Source organism: Rhagoletis pomonella, unplaced genomic scaffold (assembly GCF_013731165.1).
Source record: "Rhagoletis pomonella isolate Grant_MI unplaced genomic scaffold, Rhpom_1.0 Rhpom_scaffold_00005, whole genome shotgun sequence".
Lineage (NCBI taxonomy): Eukaryota > Metazoa > Arthropoda > Insecta > Diptera > Tephritidae > Rhagoletis > Rhagoletis pomonella.
Window position 1 is genome coordinate 46,705,469 of NW_023458559.1, and position 22,940 is coordinate 46,728,408.

Consider the following 22,940-nt stretch of genomic DNA (forward strand, 5'->3'; position numbering starts at 1 on the left):
TCTATAATAATTCAAAAAATGTTAATTAAAAGTTCAATACTTTGTATTGTAATACAACAAACAAAAAAAAAATCAACGCCCTTTTTTATAAACTTGAAACATTTACCTTACTATACTAAAGTTAATGGGCTACAAACTTTCATCTTAAAAAAATTCATGTTTTTTTTTTTGTTGACAATTTTTTGTACTACATAATTTAAACTTTTTTATAACTTTAAAAATCGGATTTCCATAGTTTTGTTTATAGAATATTTTTTATTTTTATAAAAAAATTTATGAATATTAGACAAATAAAAGGAAAATAGTCATCAGGGGGGCTATTCAAGTAGCCGGCACTGTAAGTGCTGTTTTTTGGACGGTAGTAAAAATAAAATATATGTTTAATAAATTGAAATATTTTGATGCTGTCCGATCTATGCAAGAGTCGATCTCTGTCCGAAAAGAAAAGGTTTCAATAAAAAAATATATATTTTTACAGCCTAAGCTAGGAACCTACATATATATGTATCTGTGGTTGTGAATCATATCCATATACTATTTTACTGAATATCAAGAAATGTAAACGTACACTATAAGCATTGGAGTACATGTTTAAGGCCAATCTGAATGCAGCCTCATAGCGCTCATATGTACTTATTTTTTTCTATTGCCGTATGGATTAAATAAAATTTAGTTTAAAATTTTTTTAAGACTAACATTCCTTTTTTGTGGTGTTTACAAGGTCGACAAAAATGCGTAGAGTTTTAAGAGATCAAGCTTTGGAGTTGTAATGGGTATAGTGTATTAACACACTGTCATGCAGCTTAATAACCAATACAGTGAAGTTATTTAATAGCGAACGATTTAAAACCATTTTCACGTTTTATCTTCTCTATAATTTTACTAAAATCACTTTCAGCTCCTCTTCGAAGTTTATAGAAATTGTTGATTAATGATACACAGGAGATAAATTGGTACAAAATGACTGCAAGTAACTATACATTCATACTCGTACAAACTAACGCGTATTGAATAGTTTATGTATAATTACCCAAAAGTGAAGACATGTTTCTGTTGATGAATAACCAAGTCAAGCACAAATCAGCTGACTTATCTGACTGAGGTCACACCATTCTGTTACATTTGTATTGCTATATATATGTAACACAAAAGATCTACGAGTTGCTTTTCATAAGCAATAATTTTGAATGAACAAACAGAAATAAGAAAATACTCGTACCAAGAAAATTGCCTCTTGTAAAGTTGTTCGCTTCAAGTTTACTTAACCGCAAGCAATCAATTGAATTTGAACGCTTTGAAAATAATTGTAGACCGCTAACACTTTTGTGAGCTAGCAAATCATCAAAGTGATTCTTTAGCGGCAACACTTACATAGACATATACATATATGTATATGTATTAAAACATATTGTGTGTTGTTAGTTTTTTTTTTTAATTCGTAATTGGAACTGCAAGTGCAATAAAAAATGCAGCAGCAGTTAAAGTAGCCCCTGAAGTTTATGCTGTTGCAGTTGTCTGTCTTGCACACCGACTGTCGAGCGTGGTTTAGAAATTGCGAGCAATTATAATTTAATTCATTGTAAATTACTGTAATTTGCCAGCTTCTAAAAGCAACACCTACTCGCATTTGTTAAGGTGATGAAGCGATCGTTTGACCACTGGGCTGGTGAAAAAATGAATAGATTTTTTTTATCTAAGAAATATATGAGCGATTAAAGGCGGAGGTATTTTGCGTGGTTAGATCCGGCTTAAGGTGATCTTACTCGGTACTAGCCATCATGTTCACGCGTCAAGTCAGCGGCATAGTCCGGATCGTGTAGTGGACTCACCAAAAAATGAATTACTGCTAACTGAAAAGATCGATCAACCCTGAAGGCTTTCGTATGTATAATTGTCATACATGAGGTAGAGTTTTTAAACCTTAATTTCGCCAAAGCTTTGCAATTTTGTGAAAAGTAAAGATTTGATTCTTCTTTAGAATCCCTCACATATTTACGACTATATTTTATAGTAATATTGAGTTTCTCCACATGGATTACAATTATGTTTGTATATTGGGTCTATTATCAATATCAATAGATGCAAATTTGTGACCCTTAGCAGATATTTTGGACTTTTTCGACCCACCCGGGTTAGAGGAAAATCGCAACTTTATATGTCGTTGGAGTTTTCCAGCAGACGCTGATATAAAGCAGGCTTGAAGTACAATAACCACTTAGACTCCAGCACTTTTTCGCGGAAATTTATTTCGAGGGTACTGTCTGTCAGGATAGTTAATCAGACATACATGAAGCCATATAAAACTAATAAAAAAGAGTTGGTGTGGAATCCACTGAAGTGAAACTTCGTCCTATTACCCGTACAGCTCGCCATATTATACGAAAATTTTTCTGCATAAAAAGTAATGACCAATTTATTTAATCTTAATCTAAATCTCAATTTTAGTATTAAACTTAATATTAATCTTAATCTTAAATATATCGTAGTCTCCATTCTAATCTTATTCATAATCTTAATTTTAATCATAACCTTAGTCTTAATCTTAGTCTTAGCTTTAACCCTAATCTTAATCTTAGCCTGACAGGTCTATTCTGCGCTGGTAATAAAAAGTTTGTAACCGGTAAATAAAGTTCCTGTCAATTTTTAAACCCTTTTCGCATTCTCTATACTCTTGTAACCGGTAAATTTTGTTACCATCTCATAAGCTGGTAACAAATTATTGCCCCGTGAAATATGCAATGCCAGAATTTGCACAATTCTTCATAGCTGAATTGCTGAATATTTTAACTGCATTACCAACGTACCTAGAATCGCGGTGACAAGAACTGGTAACATTTTTTGGTAATACAATTTTCCGGTTACAAAATCTTCGGTAACGTGCAGAATAGACCTGTTAATCTTAATATTATCCATAATTTTCATCTTGATCTCAATTTTAATCTGAATTTTAATTCTAATCCTAATTTAATAGTCATCTTAATATTAATCTTAACCTTAATCTGAATCTAAATCCTAATAGTAATCGTAATCTTAAACGTATTTCTTGTTTTAACCGTAATCCTAATCTTAATAATTATAATCGTAAATTGTTATTAATCGTTATCTTTGTCTTAATCGTAATCTAGGTTTAGAATTTAATATTAAATTTAATCTCAACTTTAATCTTAATCTTAATCTTAACCTCAATCTTAAAGCATAGACAGATGGCAACGTTGATCCGGATTAACGCTGCAATTGATCTGATGAAAATTGTGCCTTGACAGACGGCAGTAATGAGGATTAACGAGCCGCGAGGTCGCAGTTTCGAATCCCACGGCCAGCAGAATATTCATTTAATTTTTTTTATTGATTCAATTATAACTTCTATATTTTTTTAAGTTGTTTTTATTTAGTTGTTTTTGACTTTTATAGTAAAATTAAACTCTAAAAATTTATATTAACTAATAATAACATAAAAATGTGAAATAAAATAAAACAAACGAAAATAAAACAAAATAATAAAAAAAAATTTTTTTTTGGCAATCGCTCCAACCGAGGATCGAACCTGGGACCTACAGGCTTATAGTATGCAGCGCTCGCCACTCGGCTACCGCGGACGAAGGAATCGGTTGCTTTATTTGCTCAGTTAGCTGAGAACACAAAGAAACTGCAAAACTAGCATAGACATCCACCCTGTTGTCGGAAATGCAGTCACCGAAATAAGTTCTTATTCGTTTTAAATTGGATTCCTATTTGAATTATATTAGTGACTGCATTACCGATGAAAAGGTATATGTCCATGCTAATTTTGCATTTTTCCTGTATTCTACGCTCTCTAAGTTTTTGTCAGTGTTGTCATCAAAAATTCCCTTGATCCGACTTAAGTTTGGGAATTAACTCTAGGACTTAATCCGGATCAACTGCAGTTAATTCCTGAGATAATTCCGAATTAACGAGTTGATCCAGATCAACGCTGCCGTCTGTTTATGCTTTAAATCTCAATGCACTATTCATTTGAAACATTATCAATCATATTAAGAAACTGTAAAAATAACTGCAAATACAAGGTCTGATCTACGCAAATATGTAGCAAAAGCTCTCTATGGCAAAGCCTTGCTTTAAAGCAGCGATGAGCAGAGAGAGCTTTTACTCTGCACGCGCCTATACAAAATGTGAAAGAAGCTTAAAAGAGCTTTGCCCGCGGGCAAGTCAGTGCCCATCAGTGCTTTAAAGAAAGTACTTGTTTTCGCTCGATAGACACGAAAACTTGTGAAACCCCAATCCAGTGACGGCCAGAGAGAGCTTTTACCCTGTGTGCGTCAATGTAAACCAACGGTGGGCCAAAAATAATTTTTACTCTGGACACGTACAATTATATAAATTTACAAGATATATGTATAGCAAGTTTAAAAAAGCTCTGCACATGGAAACGACGTAACAATAATCGAAATAAAATCTTCAAAGTGCTTACGGGCCATTTTCTCAAGTAGCTTTTAAAATTTTTCTGCCCTTTAAACAAACTTTTTGAGAACGAAATTTATATTTAAAGGGCACATACATTATAAAAGCTAATTGAGAAAGCGGCACTAAAAGAGATTTTTACTAACTCACAATTTCAGCGAATCCGTCTTATTTATATTTGTTTTTAAAAGGTACTCCTTGAAAAAAAAATACAGAATAATACGGCTCTTAAAATTTATTATTATTATTAAATTTTAATATTAAGCCAACAATCGATTATTTCTTAAAATAATACTTTAACTTGTCTGTTTTCATTATTAATATAGAATTCAATCAACTGAGCGTGCGCATGGCATAACGAAAATAGTGTACATGCATATGCATACAAATAAAATAATAGAACCACACGTCATTGTCAATAAATAATTGTTATCGATTTTTGCATTTGCAGCGCATTTTTTTTATAGATAAAAAATTACCAACATTTGTGTTTTCAAAGTTGTTTACATGCTACCCACGCAGGCGTCATTTCAAAAACTATCTGCTCTATCAATCGTTCATATTGGCCGGGCTGACTACCCTTATCAACGCTACATATTTACTCGTATTACACCAGCTAACTACCCCATTCTATATGAAAATATTCCCCTTTTATTGCGCACTCTCATCGATTTTATCACCATTATATTCATTTCCTTCGCATTCAAATGTGTTTTTCTTCTTGTTTTTGAATTTGTTTACCTGTCGCTATGGTAGTTTATTTGCTTAGAACAAAAATGGTTTTTACGTGTTTCATTTTCTAAGAGACAATTATACAAAGCAACCCAGTCGAAAAAGTAGTAATGCGTGATAAATAATATAATATATTTCTTATGAGTTCTCGTTATATTACTGTTAAATATGTAATCAGGATTCTAATGTATTCAAAAATTTCCAAAAATTGTATATTGAAACACGTTAGTTTCTCGATACTAGACTAGATACTGGTTTTACTGATTATTTTTTCGACTAAGTACTATACATTACATTTTCCGACTGGGAATCGCTCTGAAAAAGGCTATGCAGTAGTGAGTAAATTATTGGCAGAATTCACGATTGTGATATCGGTATTGCCCTTGAAAAGTTATTATTATTTTATACATGGGTCAATCCACGTCAAATCGACCAATGGTTGGAACTGACCATTTTTTATTTGGATGAATTTTGGTCAGAACTTTTCTTTTATCATATAACCATGTTTTACCAAATGAAAAAAAAAAAATATTTTTCCAAAGTATGCAAAATTCTAAATTTTACAATTTCCGGGATTTTCCACGTTTACTTTTGAATTTCTCAAAATCAATTATAGTTACAAAAATGGTTCTAGTCTCGTTTTAAAGACTATATTTGGGGCTATAAAGAAAAAAATATAAACAAAAATTTTAAATGTAAAAATTTGCAACATTTTTCATTTAAAAAATGGTAAAATAAAAAACGTTTAAAAATTCTTGGCTAAATATTTTTATGCAATACCTCCATATGGTCTTAAAAGATCCTGAAATTTTCAAGGTTTTTTTTTTATATATATGAATTTTTTAGTTTTGAATTTAAGCTGCAATAATGGATATTTGTAAAATACGGAAAACATACAAGGGAAAAATTTTACCGAAATTGCAAAAAGAAAACAACAGAAAAATCAATGGAATTTTTCTAAAAAAAATTAAGTATTTTGAATTTAAATAAAACTTTAATTTGAGTAATCAAAAATTTCGATACAATTTTATTAAAATGAAGCAAAAAAAAATTACGAAATTTTTCAAAAAAATTGCAAAAATATATTAAGGAATTGTATAAAAACATATTTATTAAAGAAAATTTTTTTCTAAGAATCAAAGAAATTGCTAAAAAACAGAATTTTTGAATTTTTTCCTTGAATAAAAATATGCAAAAACGGCAAGAAAGGTAAAAAATCTTTCACATTAAAATACACTTTATTATAGTGTGAGTCAGTAGTGAATCCTTTCTGGTCAAAACATAGCCTAAAAAATTTGTTTTTATTTTCTAAAAAATGTTGCGAATTTCAAAATTTCCCTGGAGAATTTTGAACAATACTGTAGGCAGCGAACTAAAAACATTAAAAGATATATGAATGTATGTATTTATAAACATAAATATTTATTTGCTTGACGTATGCAGCAGAGTTATAGCTTAGCGTTAGCGTCATTAGAAGTTCAATGCCAATGGAAAAAGTAGCAAATGGAACTATGAAAGAATTTGGCCGAGATTCGCTTTACAGAAAGAAATATTAGGCTTTGGAGTGTAATTATTTTTAACCGACTTCAAAAAAGGAGAAATAATTTTTATTTTTTGTTTTTTTGCATGTTACCGGTTAACTTTTTGGACCCCGTCGCCGTTTTCGATAATTCATTTTTGGGTGGTGTCATATCTAATAATTTGGTTAAGTTCCGAGCCTTATTTCAGGAAGAAATTAATGGTACACCTAAATTTGTATATTCGCATTGAAGTCGGTTGCATTTTTCGCTTAAAACGTACTTGTTTGTTGCAGATAGGTTCATACCAAGGCACATTAAACAGGTAGTATCAGTAGAGCAAAAACAACATTTGCGTGTATTTTGTTGTTGCTTCTGGTATCGAAAGTGTCAAAAACTGTTCTGATTTTTTTCTTCTAAATCAAAGCGTGCCATGTGAAATACAAAAATTTATAAAAAATAAAAAATTGAAATTGGAAAAAATAAAAATTGATGCAACTTTCTTTCCTAGTAAATTTGTTTGCTTCTCGAAGCATTGATCCATCCTTTGCAAGGCCCAGTAATCAGCGGTCGTGCTGCCGAGTTGGGCGAACGTTCCAAAAGCTGCTATTCAATCGCTTGTTTTGTATGGGAAAAGGTTTCACATGCAAATGGATTTTAACAATTCAGAATTTTTGTGAGAAAAAATTAAAAATATTTGACATTTTCGAGACCAAATAATTTGAAAATAAATCAAATCAGCTGCTCTACTGATACTACCTGTTCAATGTACCTTGGTTCATACGTAAAAATCTCAGAGATAATTGAGAAAATTCCCTCTTCAAGTAGTTCATAAATTTTGAAACAACAATTTTAGGTGGGCATTAATGACAGTAGGCTACATTTACTATATTCGCAGTCTAATGAATAATAATTTATAAAAGTTTGTTTTGAAATTGTTATCACTTCAGTGGCACTTCAAGCGCGCATTCACAGCGACACGAGCCAAGGGGGCGTATTATCAGTGGATCTCCCACGGACAGACATTCATTGGCTGGCTTGTAAATATACAGTCGAAACATGAGAAAGCCATTCACGTACACACCCAAGTAGCGCCACAAAAAAAAAAAAAAAGAAACTCATCAAAAATTTAACTGCACCCAACCACAAACTATCCGCGAGCCACCATGAGGCAATAAAGACTGGTATGCGTTTGAAGGAATATACGTACATATTTATGTACATATATAGCTAGTGGAAGTGATATATGGCTTGTATACAGCATATACATACATATCTACATATACTAAGTATATGTATTCTATAAATTTGTAGCACTTATTTGTATTTGTAAGTAAAGAATTAAGTCAGCTAGGTGGCATGTGGTTTACGCCACTCGGCAATCAGTCATGTCGTTCGTGTGGTTTGTCCTTGAACTTTTGCTAGATTTTATAGTCATTATGCACACGTAGTTATTCACATGCTTGTGCGTGCACTTTACTATCGAATTTCACTTTTCTTTTCATTTTAGTTTTTACTTTCGTGGTTTTATAGATTTTTCTCTGATTCTGTCATATAAAAAGTTATGATGTTATTGTGGTTTTCTTTAACTCGATTATAGGACTTTTGATGTGAAAAATTGTTGGTTACGGCAGGATAGCGTTTACTTAACTCTGGCCACTATTTAACAGCTGTAATCTGACAGTGCTATATAATGTACAAGTAATGTGGACATGAAGGCTGATAAAACAAAAAAATGGGTTTTGGCATTTTCAAACTTATCGGGCAGGTTTCAGGAACTTTCGGAATTAGCTGAGACTTTTTGCATTTGAATTGAGCATTATTGACATTTTTCTGAACTCTTTCGTATTTCGGGCTTTTCAGAATTCTTCGAAAACCTTTAGGGGTTTCTTTATGGTTTTCAGTGATTTTTATATAAGTCCCTCTTGCGTCTTTTTTTTTCATTGATTTTCAAGAATTTGCTCAAGTTTTTGGGAGTCTTTTGGTATTTTCGATTTTTTTTGGTAATTTTTCATCATGATTTTCGCAATTTTTTCCGGAATCCTTCGAAATTTTTGGAGGTTTGTTTGTGACCTTAAAAAATTGTTTGTGACTTATAATATTTTGCTCTGTTATCTTTTAGATTTTTCGAAAATTGGGACTTATTATAACTTCCTTTGCTTTGCTCGAAAACCATGGTATGTTTTCAAAACATATCAATTTTCGGTAACTTTTCGAAATACTTATACGTGTTTCCTCAAGTATTTCGGAATTTGTGAGACATTTTCGAACATACTCGGGAATTTATATAATTTTGTGGGATAATTCGAATAATTCGGCATTTATTTGAGACTTTTGCCCATTTTTCGTGCTTTTTCGTGTTTTACTCGGGTCATTTTAGATTTTTCGAGATTTCGGCATTTTACAGGAGTAGTTTTTTAACTTTTTTGGGTGCTGTTTCAGTATTTTCCATGACTTTCCGTGTGCTTTTGGATTGTTTCTCACTTTTTGCGAATTTTTGTCCTTTGTTCGCGATTTTTTCGGTATTTCTCGGAAGCTTTCGGGGTTTATTTGGGATCTTAAGGAGTCCTTCGTGTTTTGTTGGCCTATTCTCGGAATTTTCGAAACATTTTTATTTTTTTTGGGACAGTTTGAGACTAAGAAAAATTTTTGAGTACTTTTCGGAAACTTTCGTGCTTTGCTTTTCGTGTTTTACTCGGCTTTATTCGAGACCTTCTGGTAATCATCGGATTTTTTGGAATTTTGTTTAGCAATTTTTTCCAAACTTTTCGTACTTTCGGGGATGTGGTAACCTTTTCTAGAAATTTTCAGGGTTTTTCAGGGCTGGACTTAAATTTAACTTCACTTTATATGAATTCCTTGTAGAATACATATCGAGCCCTTATACACAAAAATAACGTAACGGCATTTACATTTTTTTTCACGCAGGACTGCTCTTAGAGTATCTAGCTGCATTTCTGCATAAAAATGAAAATTTTGAAAAAATGTCGCTTACGTTTTTTTAGCGGTTAAGGCTAGATGCGAGTGTAATCAAAGGCAGCATGTTTCACAACAAAACCTCCTAGCTCCCTGCCTGTCATTCCTCTTTTCTCACCTTCATAGTACAAAATTGTCTATTTGGCTATTCGTTTGATTTCTGATAAGTATTTCGTTGTTAAGTTCAAGGTGTGTCAAGAACAGCGAAATTTTTCCTGCGTAAATAACTAGTCATTGTTTAGCCAATTTCACCCCCCACGCAGTGGTAGTAATTATCATAGTGGCCTCGTCAAAGGTTAGCTCAACTTGCTATATTACGTTTCTTTAGTTTGCGGGCAAATTGAATTGGACTATTTACCAGCAGACTAATACACCTACTATGTAAATAATATATATTTTATTTGTTTATCTATTTCGGAAGAGTTGAACAAACTAAGGAAGTTAATAGTCAATGACTTCAGTTTTCAATGTTAGAATATGACACATACATATGTACGTACATAGATAAATATAAGGTTGCTCACCCAACAGTCATACTGCACCAATATAATAATAAAATTATTTAAATTTTCAAACGAAGAAATTACATACATATGTATCTAATAACAATCTCTTTTTCGCTTACCTCAATTTTCGTTGAATAATCCTCGATGAGTTTCTCTTGCTGCTTCACTAATTCTTCGTTTTTCTCCAGCAATGCTTTACCCAATTCCGCTGCTAATAATATATCCGATTCTTTTTGTTGTAATTGTGCCCAAACATCAACTTCCGATTGTTGACGATCTAATGCCTTGGAACGTGCCTCCATTGCGGTTACGTAGTCCTCTAAATTAATTGAACCAATGGTAGAATTATGAAAAATGTTCGTTGATAATGGCGACGACGACGACGACGACACCGACGACATTGACATAGACGATGACGGTGACGACGACGACATCAACGATGTAGGATTATTATGCTTTTTAGCTGACGACGTGGAGAAGGATAGCAAATCGGTATGGTGATGATGCATTGTTGGATCATCACGATCGCGTTCAGCATATAAGGATCTACGATTTAGCCAAGGTTTATGCATAACTAATCAACCCAAGCGAGCATTTTGTACACGTAGATTTCTTTACACCAGTTTGATATGACGTTCACACAAAGGATTTTATTTTATTGTTGATTATTGTTTAGTAATGATTATTTATTAAGTGATGGTTTTGAAGCATTGTCGAGTTAGACGTAAAGTTTTAACTTAGTTTTCGTTCAATACTATATTTTTTAAAATGCATGTTCATCCCTTGAATGATAGAATGTTTATTTTGTTATAAATAAATGTTTTTGGTTATTTAGTTTATACACAATTTGCGGCGGTATGACACTATTTTATCATAAAATTGATGACATATATACAGTTGGGAGAGAAGAAGAAGAAGAGATACCCTTCACCAATAAGTGTTAATGTAAGCGGTATACATATTTACATTCTATAGTTTTATTTATTAAGCTTAGAATCCAGCTCTCAACAAAAATCATAAGAAATATTTTTCATTATTTCTGTTGCTTTAAAAAACACTTTGCCTTTGCTGTAAATTTTCTTGAAGAAATAAATATACGAGCATTTTTTTCTTGAGAGCTGCCAACTGATTTAAGAAATTTAGATAGAAGAAAACTTCTTTTCCATTTCTTTTGCGTATTTTTATATGAATTTGTCGGTTTTCTTGAGGCTGGAAACAGGCCTTTAGTGTTAATGCAGAAATGTGTAGTTCGCTAACAGGTTCCAGACTGGAAATTTTAATTTAGATCAAAATTTTCCCGATAGCATTTTTTATATTTTCTATTGAAAGATCTCCCAAACCTCCTGCTTAAAAACCAGTCCCAGTAGACACTTTGAAAAAAGGAAAATTTAGAACCCTTTAGTTGACCCCGTTAGATTACATATGAAAATAAGTACTCTAAAATTATACTGATAGGATACATAGCTCAGAATCGGACTACTAACCCTAAGAAATCGTCAGGCTTAGAAAAGCATGATCTGTAACTTGGTCGATCCTTTAAAAATAAATCAGCATATTTTTCTTACTTATACTGTCTGGACTTAAATATATGTATAGAAAATATAGTCTATTGATCAAATAAAGAGTATACTATCTGTGTCGATCCTTTTCTTTCTTTCTCTTTCGTAAGTATCGCAGCATTGAATGTCAGGCCAGACTATGCTGATAAACATGATGTGTTTTTTTGTCTTCGGATTATTTATACTCGAGATCACACAAGAGTGACCAAGAATAATATATCATTATTATGTTCTTTCGAACGAAGTTCCATCATTTCTTATCTACTTATGTTTGGAGACAAAGCTCTTGCGGCTTTGTGCCATCTTGAGTGCCTGCCATTTTCCAAATTAAACTAGACAAGTTATGACGGAAATTCGTTCCAAACTACACACATCACCTTCTTAACGTATCGGACGAATCAAGCCGTATCATCAAAATAAATATATCTGTCTCTTTATCTAAACTGATCTTCGAATAGCCTAATTTTTGCTAACATACCTCTAGGACCTTCGAAGATGCTTTCAGAAAATGGTGACGAGACGATCCAAAAACCAACGGACGAACCAATGACTTTGACCTCTTAAATTTGAAGAGAATGAAGCAATGGCGGCTTCCTTTGAAGATATTTACACACATATATGTCGTAAGGTATGAGAATTCTAAAAGAGATGTGTTGATTTACCAAAATCAAAGCTAAGGTTTGGTCTGCCTAGATCCCGTTAGGTGGTCGTCTCACCAAACTACAGTTATGTACGTACCGGGCTCTTTGTGTTGCTGCGTAGATTTTTCGTTATCCTTTAATATGTATTTGATTGTTCCCGTATTTTCGTGGATGAATTGTTACCGATTTCGCATTCTCATAGAATTCAGAATTCTTCTGTCTTAAAGTTCTTCAAAAAGTGTTTTCCTAATATTCGGGTTCTATGTACATCAAAAGCATTTAAGTGGCTGAGAAGATGTTGAATGGTCTCGTTTTCAGCCGGACAACTTCCTCAAAAGTTATTTCAAGGGATAGCTAAGCTTTCTGCGCCTATATTTCCTAAGCAGTGTCCAATAAGGTAGGCAACTTTAATACAGATTTTATATTTACTGACTTTTACCAGAAATTCTGCGCTTTGGGTACTAAATGTCAGTCAAAAATTGCGAGTAATCTGACAAATTGGCCCAATCCATAGAATGTTTGTTTCTTACATACATATGTCAAATTTACGACACCAGTAAAGGTTAAAGATTTCTGATATTTGATAATGTAACACCAATAATTCTTCCTCTTCTCCTATATATATCTTTCTCTCTTACAGCTAAAGCTGAAGTGATTATTGCTTTCCTCACTGCAACGGGCACTCATTTCTCATTTGCCACATCGGAGGCCAACTAAGGTCACATGGAAACCGTGCTAATCAAGCTTTTTTTTTTGGGGTTTCCCCCTTTTTTCAACAAAATTCATAATGTTTTGCAAACGATGTTGTTGTTGGCCAACAGCATTTAGTTCCACTTGGTAATAATGATACGCCTCTTTAGCCATCGCCTCCCAATCGAATGTAGCGGTGCTGTTGCAGTTGCAATACAAATAATTTTTCTTATTTTTTGAATTTTCTTTCCTTCGTTTGCTGTACGAAGTTTTGCTGCGGTTGCTGAAGGTCAGCGCACGTTAAGACGTTAAGCGGCTTTTACTTCACTATTAACGGGGTGTATGGCTGTACGTACTTTGAGGCAGGTAAATGTTTCCACCTTTTTGATGTCACTTTTTCATAAAGCAAACAAACAAACAAAAAATGTTGGTTGCTTGCAGCAATATGCATTTGCTCAGGTTTTTAATTTATCAAAATGAAGGAAGGCTGGCTACAAGTTTTGGTGTCGTTTTTCATTCCTCGGTAATTGTAAAGTTTGTTTTTAACATAGATGACTGTTATGGGTGAATAAGTCGCACCAGAGGGAATTATTGCATACTCGAGTGAGTTAAGGGACCAATGCTTTTCCTGCCTTTCTCGCGGCAGGGTTGCATTTGTTAGATTTTTATTACATTTTTCTTTTATACAGTGGTTAGTATGTGTTTGTCGGTATGTTTGCGTAAATAAATATATAGATGTGAATGCAATGCGAAGTTAGTAGAGCACATAAAATACATACGCGCATGCATGCCATGAGTACAAAAATGCCCACATATACATACACACACAAACATATTTACATACATATTTCCACACATTCATAAATTCATTCATTCCGAATCGACACGCACAAAAAGCTTGCACACTTGGGGGCGTTTTGGAAATGCCTACGAATCTACGAATATTTTTTTTTTCAAACGCTATACTGTTAGCTCAGTATTTTTTTGCATAATTTAGAAATCTTGGAAACATTTTTTGTTTTTTTTTTTTAATCTCCGCAAAGTTCCACTAAAAGCCGCACATTTCTCTAGTTCTACTGTCTTATCTGTCACTATCTTTATTCCGGCATGTCGGCTATGTCGGCTATAAACATATGTACATATGCTTGTATGTGCACATTTTTTTTCAACTACTACCGTAAGCGCTAGCGCATCTTCCGCCCTCGCTTGTACCCCACCCCACCGCACCGTAATGTTCTTCACGCGCTGTTGACTTTTCTTGTGTGCGCTGCTGCGTTACGTTAATTCCGTTTTTTGTTTTTGTAAAATTTTTCGTTTTTAATATAATCGCTATTTTTTATTGCGAACGTTTATTTTAGTTACACTTAGTTTCTACAATGTATTTTGCCTCGCATTTTGTTTTGCCATTGCAATTTTACGTAGTTGCTGCTTTTCCCACTTTTGTTGTGGCATGCACGTGCTAAGCTTTTGGTTGCTCTTACTTCTGTGCAGTTTTTTATTTGTTTTTGCTTTTAGTTATTTGCTAGTCTGCGAATTGAGCCACAACAACAAAAAAGTTAATTAAATGCCGTAACAGTACGGAACATTGGCGAGCGAAATATTTTGTTTTTATTTAAAAAAAAAAAATTGGTGTTTAATAGTCACAAATGGTTAATACTTTAATTTATATTTTTAATTTTAGTATGTATTTTTTTTGACAATTAAAAAAAAAATATTTTTTCTTCCTAAATTTCAAAATTTCTCTTTCTAAACTGGCCAAAGTTTCGAAAAAAATCTGAAGCCTGGAAATTTTAAAATTTTTCTCCAGATTTGTCTTTTACCCAAAATAAAATCTTATTGTGCCAAATATTTCCCCCTTAAAACTCAAAAATTATAATGTATATCATTTTTTCTTCCTTAATTTCAAAAGTTTTTTCTTTTAAAATGGGCAAAATTTTGTAGAAAATCTGAGGCTTGAACTTTTAAAATTACTCTCCAAATTTGTTTTTTACCCAAATCCATTTTTTTCTCTTAAAAACTAGAAATTCCAATGTATTTAATTTTTCTTTCCAAATTTTAAAATTGTTTCCTTCTAGCCTTAAATTTAAAAATATTTCTACAAATTTGTTTTTCACCCAAATTAATTTTTTTTAATGTTTGACTCGCGCCAAGTTCCTATAGAATTTTTTTTTGTACCAAATATTTTCAACTTTAAAACTTCAAAATCCCTTAAAAAACAATAATTTAAAAAAAATATTTAACAATGAGTTGACGTTCAATTTTTGGATTTGAATATAAGATATTTAATTTTTTCTTCTTAAATTTAAAAGTTGGTCCTTTTAAACAAGGCAACAATTAGAAAGAATCTGAAACCCGAAATTTTTAAATATTCCCCCAAACTTGTATTTTACCCAAATTCAAATTTTGTGGCCCAAATATTTTCCCCCTTAAACCTTAAAAAATCCAGTAGCCTTGCTGCCAAGTTTCTACACGCTGCAAATATACTGGCGAATGTGCGAGCTTTAAAGGTAACTCGAGAGATTCATAACTCCGTTTTTTAGGATCCTCAGAATGACTGATTAATATTAGCCAGGAGGGTCGAAGCACTCTTATGGGCTACCTGGCGGGACACTGCAAGTTAAGGTATCTCCTTATCAAAAGGGACTCCCTGAAGGGATGGACTGCAGGTTTTGTGAGCTGACGCGTTATAAAGTAAGTCTAATGTCGTTTTCTTTTCTACCGAAAAATGTTTCCTTCAGATCTATTAACCTTTTAGATCGATTATCGCTTCGTTCTAAAATCTGAAACGTTGCATCTTCCAATGTCCTCAGCTTTATAAGTAGCGGAAGGTCAAAGTAATGCTTAAGACGTAAGTACAATCGATTCGATACATTTCGACCAAAAGCGCCAGTTAGTATATGTTCCGGAGATAGCCTTTAATGGCACTTTCGTAGGCTTGGGATCTCTTGCCATATAAGGACTAGCCTCAGAAAACTCACATAGTATAGTGCATAATAAATCTTAGATTCTAGATCTTAAGAAGGCGTAAGGTAAATTGCATACGAAGATGATACACTGTTATCACTGCTTCAATGCTACCCTCTCCAAAATAAGCGAAATCGTTCAACGCTTTTTTTAGGTTAGACTATCTTATTTCAACGGAAGAACTTTCACAATATCTCCCGAAAGAGTATTTGGACGTATGTAGTATTCGACACAAGTTTGAGCTGGAAGACAAAAGTCGGTAAACCGGCGGTACGACTCACGTAGCTGGTTGTATGTGCCAATGGATACTCATCAGACAACTGTAATCAGACACTGAGCGTCCAGCTGAAGGAAACTGAAGCTAAATGGATGGAGCTGGAGGAACTAAAGAGATCTGTTGGGTCAGAATTGGACTATTGCTTCTAAATTAGATAAGATTATAACTTGCGCATGTTAAACTCTCCGACAGAGTCAGCAGAGTTTTCGCTCATCTAGGTTTCCGGCCATACAAACATTTAGAGTAAAAAGAGGCGCAATGAGGTGGCTGTAACGAATCCGAAGCAGAATAAAACCTTCTCTCTTCCAATAGTATATGTCAAAACAAAACTGGCCGTCGTTAATGAGGTAAACACCAGTTAGCGTATCAACCGAAAAACCTTTCGTGTCACAGTTCCAAACTCGTCTTAGCGGGAATAGATAGGGTCATACAAGCGTGTTGCAGATCTTTGACAGCAATTAATTGTGATATGTTACGGTGTTTGTGTTTTATTTCAGACAATCGGTACCACAGGTCTTGGCAAACTTTTTCATGGAGCGATGCTCAGTTGAACAATGTGTAAAATTTATTAGAAATTTGATGCAAATAAAAAAAATAAATAAATAATTATAAGCTACATTTCCACTAAAACGGATACTTTAACTAGCAAACCTGCACCCACTACAAAAAAAAAACAACGCACCCACAACGATCAAACAGTACTTCTTAAAAAATGATGCCGGTAACTCTGTCACGGTGAATGGTAAACAACGGGTACACGGGTAAACAACTTTTTATAAACGGATTTCGAGACATGGACTTGGAATATATGTGGCATGAAACAATGGCTATATTGCGAACATTTGTGATCATATTGAATCACCCTATACATTTCACTACTACTACTTAGCCAACCGACCCAATCTTATTAGACCCCAGCTCAGAACGTTTTAAGTATATCTCTTTAAAAAGATATTTTCCCCTCACTAATGAAAGCTACACGTCTGATGACAAGCGGGCTGTGACGAAGTAGGTGTTGTATCATCATTGCTTGCTATTCTACATTCAGAGAGTTTTCACAGAAATCGTTTTTGGAGGGCTCTGTTCCGGTCATATGAACTAAATAACAAACAACCGGGCCTCGCATCTGCGCTAAGTGCTAGACTGAGCTTCTGCTCCATTTTTTGGTGTCCGGTATACGCAATTTGACGTGGTCTCCTTATGATGAGAAGTATCTACCTAAACCTAGGAAAAGCTTTAATACATCATTCGGATATTTCGCTGACTTAGCATCTAAAGCAGTTCCTACCAAGTGATAGCTCGCCCCTCAACGAAAAAATTAGTCTTACTCCGTTATAAAAGTTTAAATAATTATTCTGGGTAATTTTTTGTATTTATTTTCCAGGAAGGGATCCAAAATAAAATATATTTTTGAAAATTTAATTCGAAAAAATCAGACGGAAAGAATTGGTCTATATTTTAATATAGCAGTAAATATAAGTCAAATTTTAAGTGTTATTTTTGATTAAAAATGATTACTGCTATTTTTTAAGGCAAAAAGTGAATATTAACTGTTACTTTTCAAAGAAAAAATTAATTTTTATTTATGAAACAATTAAAGTAAATGGTAACTGATATTTTTTACCGAAAAAATGTATGTCAAATTTTACCTCTTAATTTTTGTTTGAAAAAATAACTATTATTTATCGAATATTTTGAAGAAACGCATAACAGTTACCGTCGTTGTTTCCAGGTAAACTTCATTTGAACTTATTTATTATTATCTCACATTACATTATCTAATATCAGTGTCACTTGGTTACCCTGCTCTATTTCCTTTTTCGTCCGCTTATAAAATTTTATAAAAATTTTCCCATAAACTTTTTACAACAATCATCATTTCAAATTTGAGCTATGTAAATTGATTCATTCACTGTGCACTATTAGTGTCACTTGCATTTATGTGCATATAAACATAACTATACCTAGGTACATACGTATGTATGTACTTACTTACATTCATAAACATGTATGTTTGTAGTACATACATAGTACGTGTCACTTGCGGATGTTCTGTTTTACTGTTACTATTTCAACGACAACATTTATTGACAAAACAAAATCGTAGACAAAAAAGTTGTAGCGCGCTTCCATCAACAGCCACTACACGCCAAAAAAAAAAATCGTTGATTCTGCACTGACATGCACTCTGATCGCTTTTCACTGAAATTGCTAACAACAAAAAAAAATATTGATGTGATTGCTGATTTTCACCTTTTTGCCCAGATAAACAACACTTCACACCTCCACTGCACGTCTTCGCGGTTTACACACCCACTCACAGTTACTTGAAGAATGTATGTATATATTATGTATAACGCGCGCGATCCACTTTACTAAAGCCCTTTATATAAAGCCTTCACTTCAGCGTCCGATGCTTTTACGAAAAAATACCACGGACCAGTTAAGAACTTACGACGGTGTCAAAATTGTTGTTAACGATCGTTTCTTTTTGTTTTGCTTTTATTTATAACTTTTTCTTTGTTTTGTTTGCTTTGTTTTTATTTGTTATTATGATTTGTGTTTTGTTGTTGTTTCCAACACTATAATTTTTCGAAAAAATTTCTTCCGCCAGCACTAACTGTCAGCGCAAATGTTCGATATTAACTGAAATGGCAAAATTCCGAGACCAAAACACAGTGAAAACACCGTCAGCAATGGCGCTCACACACACACACACACACACACACATACATATATGCAAACAAAAAGCGTTAACGAGTATAAGTAACCAAGTCAACCGTTGAGTTTTGGCTTAAAACATGTGCATGAAACTACCAACAAACTTAGCAAAATAGTCGTAAACGTACAAACACATAGGCAACTGCTGTTACCAACAATTCAACCGACTGACAAAGCAACGAAGCGCAGCAACGAACGAGCGTTTCTTTGGTGGGTTATTGAAGTTTCACTAAATTATGTATGTACCAGTGTTGCCACGAGCAATTTTTTTTTTTCTACCAAAATGTCCTACCAAGACCAACCAAATCCTACAAAAAATTTTTGAAGTTCTTAAATTGTTTATCCAACGCCAAGTTTATTAAAAATGTAGACAACATAACATTTAGTATAACTAAAAGACAGCTAGTACAACAAAAACAAATTAACTACGTATAACAATTAATTTTACTGTACAAACTTACACAAATGTTTGTCTCATTACACATACATATTATTATTATTATTAAGTAAGGGATACTCCCGCTGCGACCTAAGAATATCTGTTGTGCTTAACCCTACTTGTGATCACTCCAACCTTAGGCTATTTAGGAAGTTATGCTTTTTGGAGGGCGCCATGTTTCTAATTGTGGATGAAGAAGACAATCGATCCCCAAGGTGTATCAGTCTGCTATTCATGATACGTGGGCAGTCACATAGGATATGCTCTGGGGTCTCCTCCACCAGCTCACAAAAAGCTATGGACCATGCAAGCGCATTTGGGTTCAGGCTTTGGAGACAGTCAGCCCTTTCGTTGCCTTCAAACCCTTCATGTCACCACAGCATTACGCTATTGTGGTCATCCAAGTGGTTCAAGAGAGTTTTACAGCTGTCCACAAGCTTGATACCGTTTTAAAAGACTCTAAGGCCTTTAACATGCCTGACTATCCGACATTATATTATTTATTTTGGCCGCATTTGTCCTTCTACACAGACCTCGATTGCGAAGACTTCAGCCTGGATTATAGTTGGGTATGTGTGCAAATTGGCAGACTTTTCCTGAATTTTTGTCAAAATAAGTCTGCACCAGTACTCTCGTCGAGTATCTTTGATCCGTCGGTATACCATACTTGTGACCCTTCGTCAATTATAGTTGTCACTTCACAGCTGTCCTTTTCAGGAGTTCTGACCTTGTAGGGTTTGTCGAAGAATAACTCGTGATTATCCAGGAATGCCTTTAGAACTTCCAAATGATTCAGAAGATCTCCAATTTTCTTTCGGATCATATTGGGCAGTCGTAGGGCGCTCCAGCAGGCCTATTTTTCAAACAGAATAGACAAAGGAGGAACGCCTGCAAGGACATAAGGGGCATCCGTTATTTAGGTGCCCATATCCCCTGTGTGTGGCACCCTCCTTTACTTGCCTAGCCTTTGGCCATCAGGCTAGTGCCACATGTGTGACAACGGGTCTTACTACCGTATCGAAAGACCAATAGGCTAGTTTTGTATATTGGCAATATTGTACTTAAGAATCAGGTATGCATGTATATTTACATTTTTACGGTCGCCGTAATACGAAGGCACCGGTGATAAATTCGTGTAAACAAGGTGTGTGTATATATGTACATATTTTATATTTTTGGCAAATAACTATTATTATTGTCGCGGAACCTACCAAAATCGAATCTAGCCTACCAAAGCTATCGGTTTTGGTAGGAAAAGCGCATGTTTGGCAACACTGGTACGTACATTCATACATAAATAGTGAGCTGTGAGAAACCCAAATGCTTATGTGCTGAAGGCTTCCAGAGCGGAAGCGGGTTAGAGAAAGAGCGAAAACGTGGTTAGCGCCGAGCACAGGTGTTTTACTTGGCCAAGATAAATTTACGTTCCACAAGGTACAAAGTGGTAAAAGAGTATAAGTACAATCAAAAGAGAGCTTATTGAGTTGCATTTAAATATGCAAAAAAAAAATAATTGATTTGCACTGAAGTACCCTAAACTAAATTAATTGCCACAGTGGTTCGTTTTCTTAGCAATTGTTTACATTTTTCAACTTCTTTTCGGCTAACTCAGATACGATAAGCGTAACGTTGAGCACAACCTTCAGCTATAACCAAATTGGGAAAGTCTTTTCAGGGTCAATTACATCTTTGGTCTGGCTCGGTACACCTTTGGGCCCCGATACCCAGAGTCGCTAGATTGGCTTCATCTTGCTTAAGAGGAAGAAGTGTTTGATCTAGCGTTGAACGATGACGAAGCAAAATACCAGCTGACAACACTGAAAAGGCCTCGCTTTTTAGGATTTGTGTACTTAGGACCCTTTGGATCCAGCATTGGTATCACCAATAATGTAAGCACGGAGATTCAGCGAAGTTTAACTCTTGCCAACAGGTATTACTTTGGGTTCAGTCCATGGCATGGGCCTGTGTCAGTGCTCATTTAATATTATGCTTTACCAAACAGCTTTTAATAATTATTTTTTGAGGAATCCAAAGTTTCACTTCTAATGAGTTCTGAGGCGAATTGAGTGGTAAGATGTGTTATCTGTTCGACGTAGCGGCTGCTAAAGAGCGGTCGTAATTCCCCCGCCTAACGAGCCTAAATATAATGTTCTTCTTTGCATGACATCAGCGCGTACTTTCCATCCAGCAGACTATATACAAAAGGAGATCTCTTTCTATTTTCGTGCTATCGAAGAATAAATTAATGGAACTGTATCCTACCTCCTAGCGAATCCTCTGTGGATTCGCAATATCTTAAGTTGGCTAGCCTTCGTATAGGTCGCTGGATAATTTGTTAGCCTTTCCGAACTCGACCATCACGTCCAATGAAGACTTCCGTGATTCTGCCTTTTACCCATTCCCTTTGTGGCGATGAATGTGACGAGTGTGCCAGTTTTAAGAGCTTCTACGCCCATTCCTCGCTAGGAACGACAGAGCAGATGTTCAAGTACTTCAAGGTCCATCTTTTTTAGGCGTAGTTTTTTAAGTCGGGCTATTTTCTACTGATTTCGAATTTTCTTTCACTTTTAAGGTAAAGGAGGAGAGGTGGAACTGTGTTGCTCATGGTCAGAGGTGGTGACGATAAAAGAGTGCTTTTGAGGGTAGTGTTACGATATCTTATAAGAGCAATAAGGGAACACTTTACAAGTTTCCTCTTAAGTCTTACTAAATAGTAAGAAAAGTTTAGAGACATGTAAATATCGTCGGTTAAAGTGCAAAACCGCGTATCAACAAAATGCAAAACCGCGTATCAGCAAAATGCAAAACCTCGTATGTGAACTTGTAGAAATTATTTTCTAGAGCGTAAAAACACTCATATTTCAAAGTGGTTCTCTTTTTTATAAAGCAATCGCATCTCTGGCTAGTATATTTCAGAACGAATGGATTAGGATTGAGCCCAGAGCTTGTGTGAGCAAATCCATTCTTTGGCAGCCAATGTCAGTTACGCGGTTTTGCAGAATGACGATACGCGGTTTTGTACTTTAAACGACGATATGATATATAACCACCTTCCTTTCCTTAGTTTTCCTTAGGATGAAAGATTTAGTTTGCTCTGGCATGATAGTTTTACAAAAAAAAGCTCCATTGCCAACTTTCATGGTGAAAAGCTCTTTTGACGAAAGCACTTAAGAAAGTTCCTAATGGAGTTTCTTTTGCTCGCGCTGCTCCAACAGCTACAATGGCCAAGTGAGCAAAGCACTGGTGTGCCATTTAAGAGATCCTAGATTCGGATTCCCGGGCAGCGGAATTTTTTATCTCTTTTTATTTAATTATTATTTTTTAATTCAGTTTTAGCTTTCATTGTTTTAGAAAGAAAAGAATATTTAATTTTTAGTTTAATTTAATTTCTAGGAACTTATTTTTTGGAATTTTCCTTATTTATATAGTTTTTAATTTTTAATTTAATTTTTTTCTAAAATTTAGAATTTGTGTTAAA

The 22,940-nt window shown here is 34.2% G+C and overlaps 1 protein-coding gene across 1 annotated transcript in view; it reads right to left on the reverse strand.

The window, feature by feature from the left end:
* LOC118739065 (bicaudal D-related protein homolog) overlaps positions 1-18,930 on the reverse strand; it is a gene marked incomplete at its 3' end in the record, with an annotated part of 105,472 nt that extends 86,542 nt beyond the window's left edge. Inside the window, 2 exon segments of the mRNA XM_036470188.1 lie at positions 10,291-10,953; positions 18,556-18,930. Coding sequence (XP_036326081.1) covers positions 10,291-10,743 — 453 coding nt within the window. The 5' untranslated portion in view covers positions 10,744-10,953; positions 18,556-18,930.
* Positions 18,931-22,940: the final 4,010 nt, after the last annotated feature.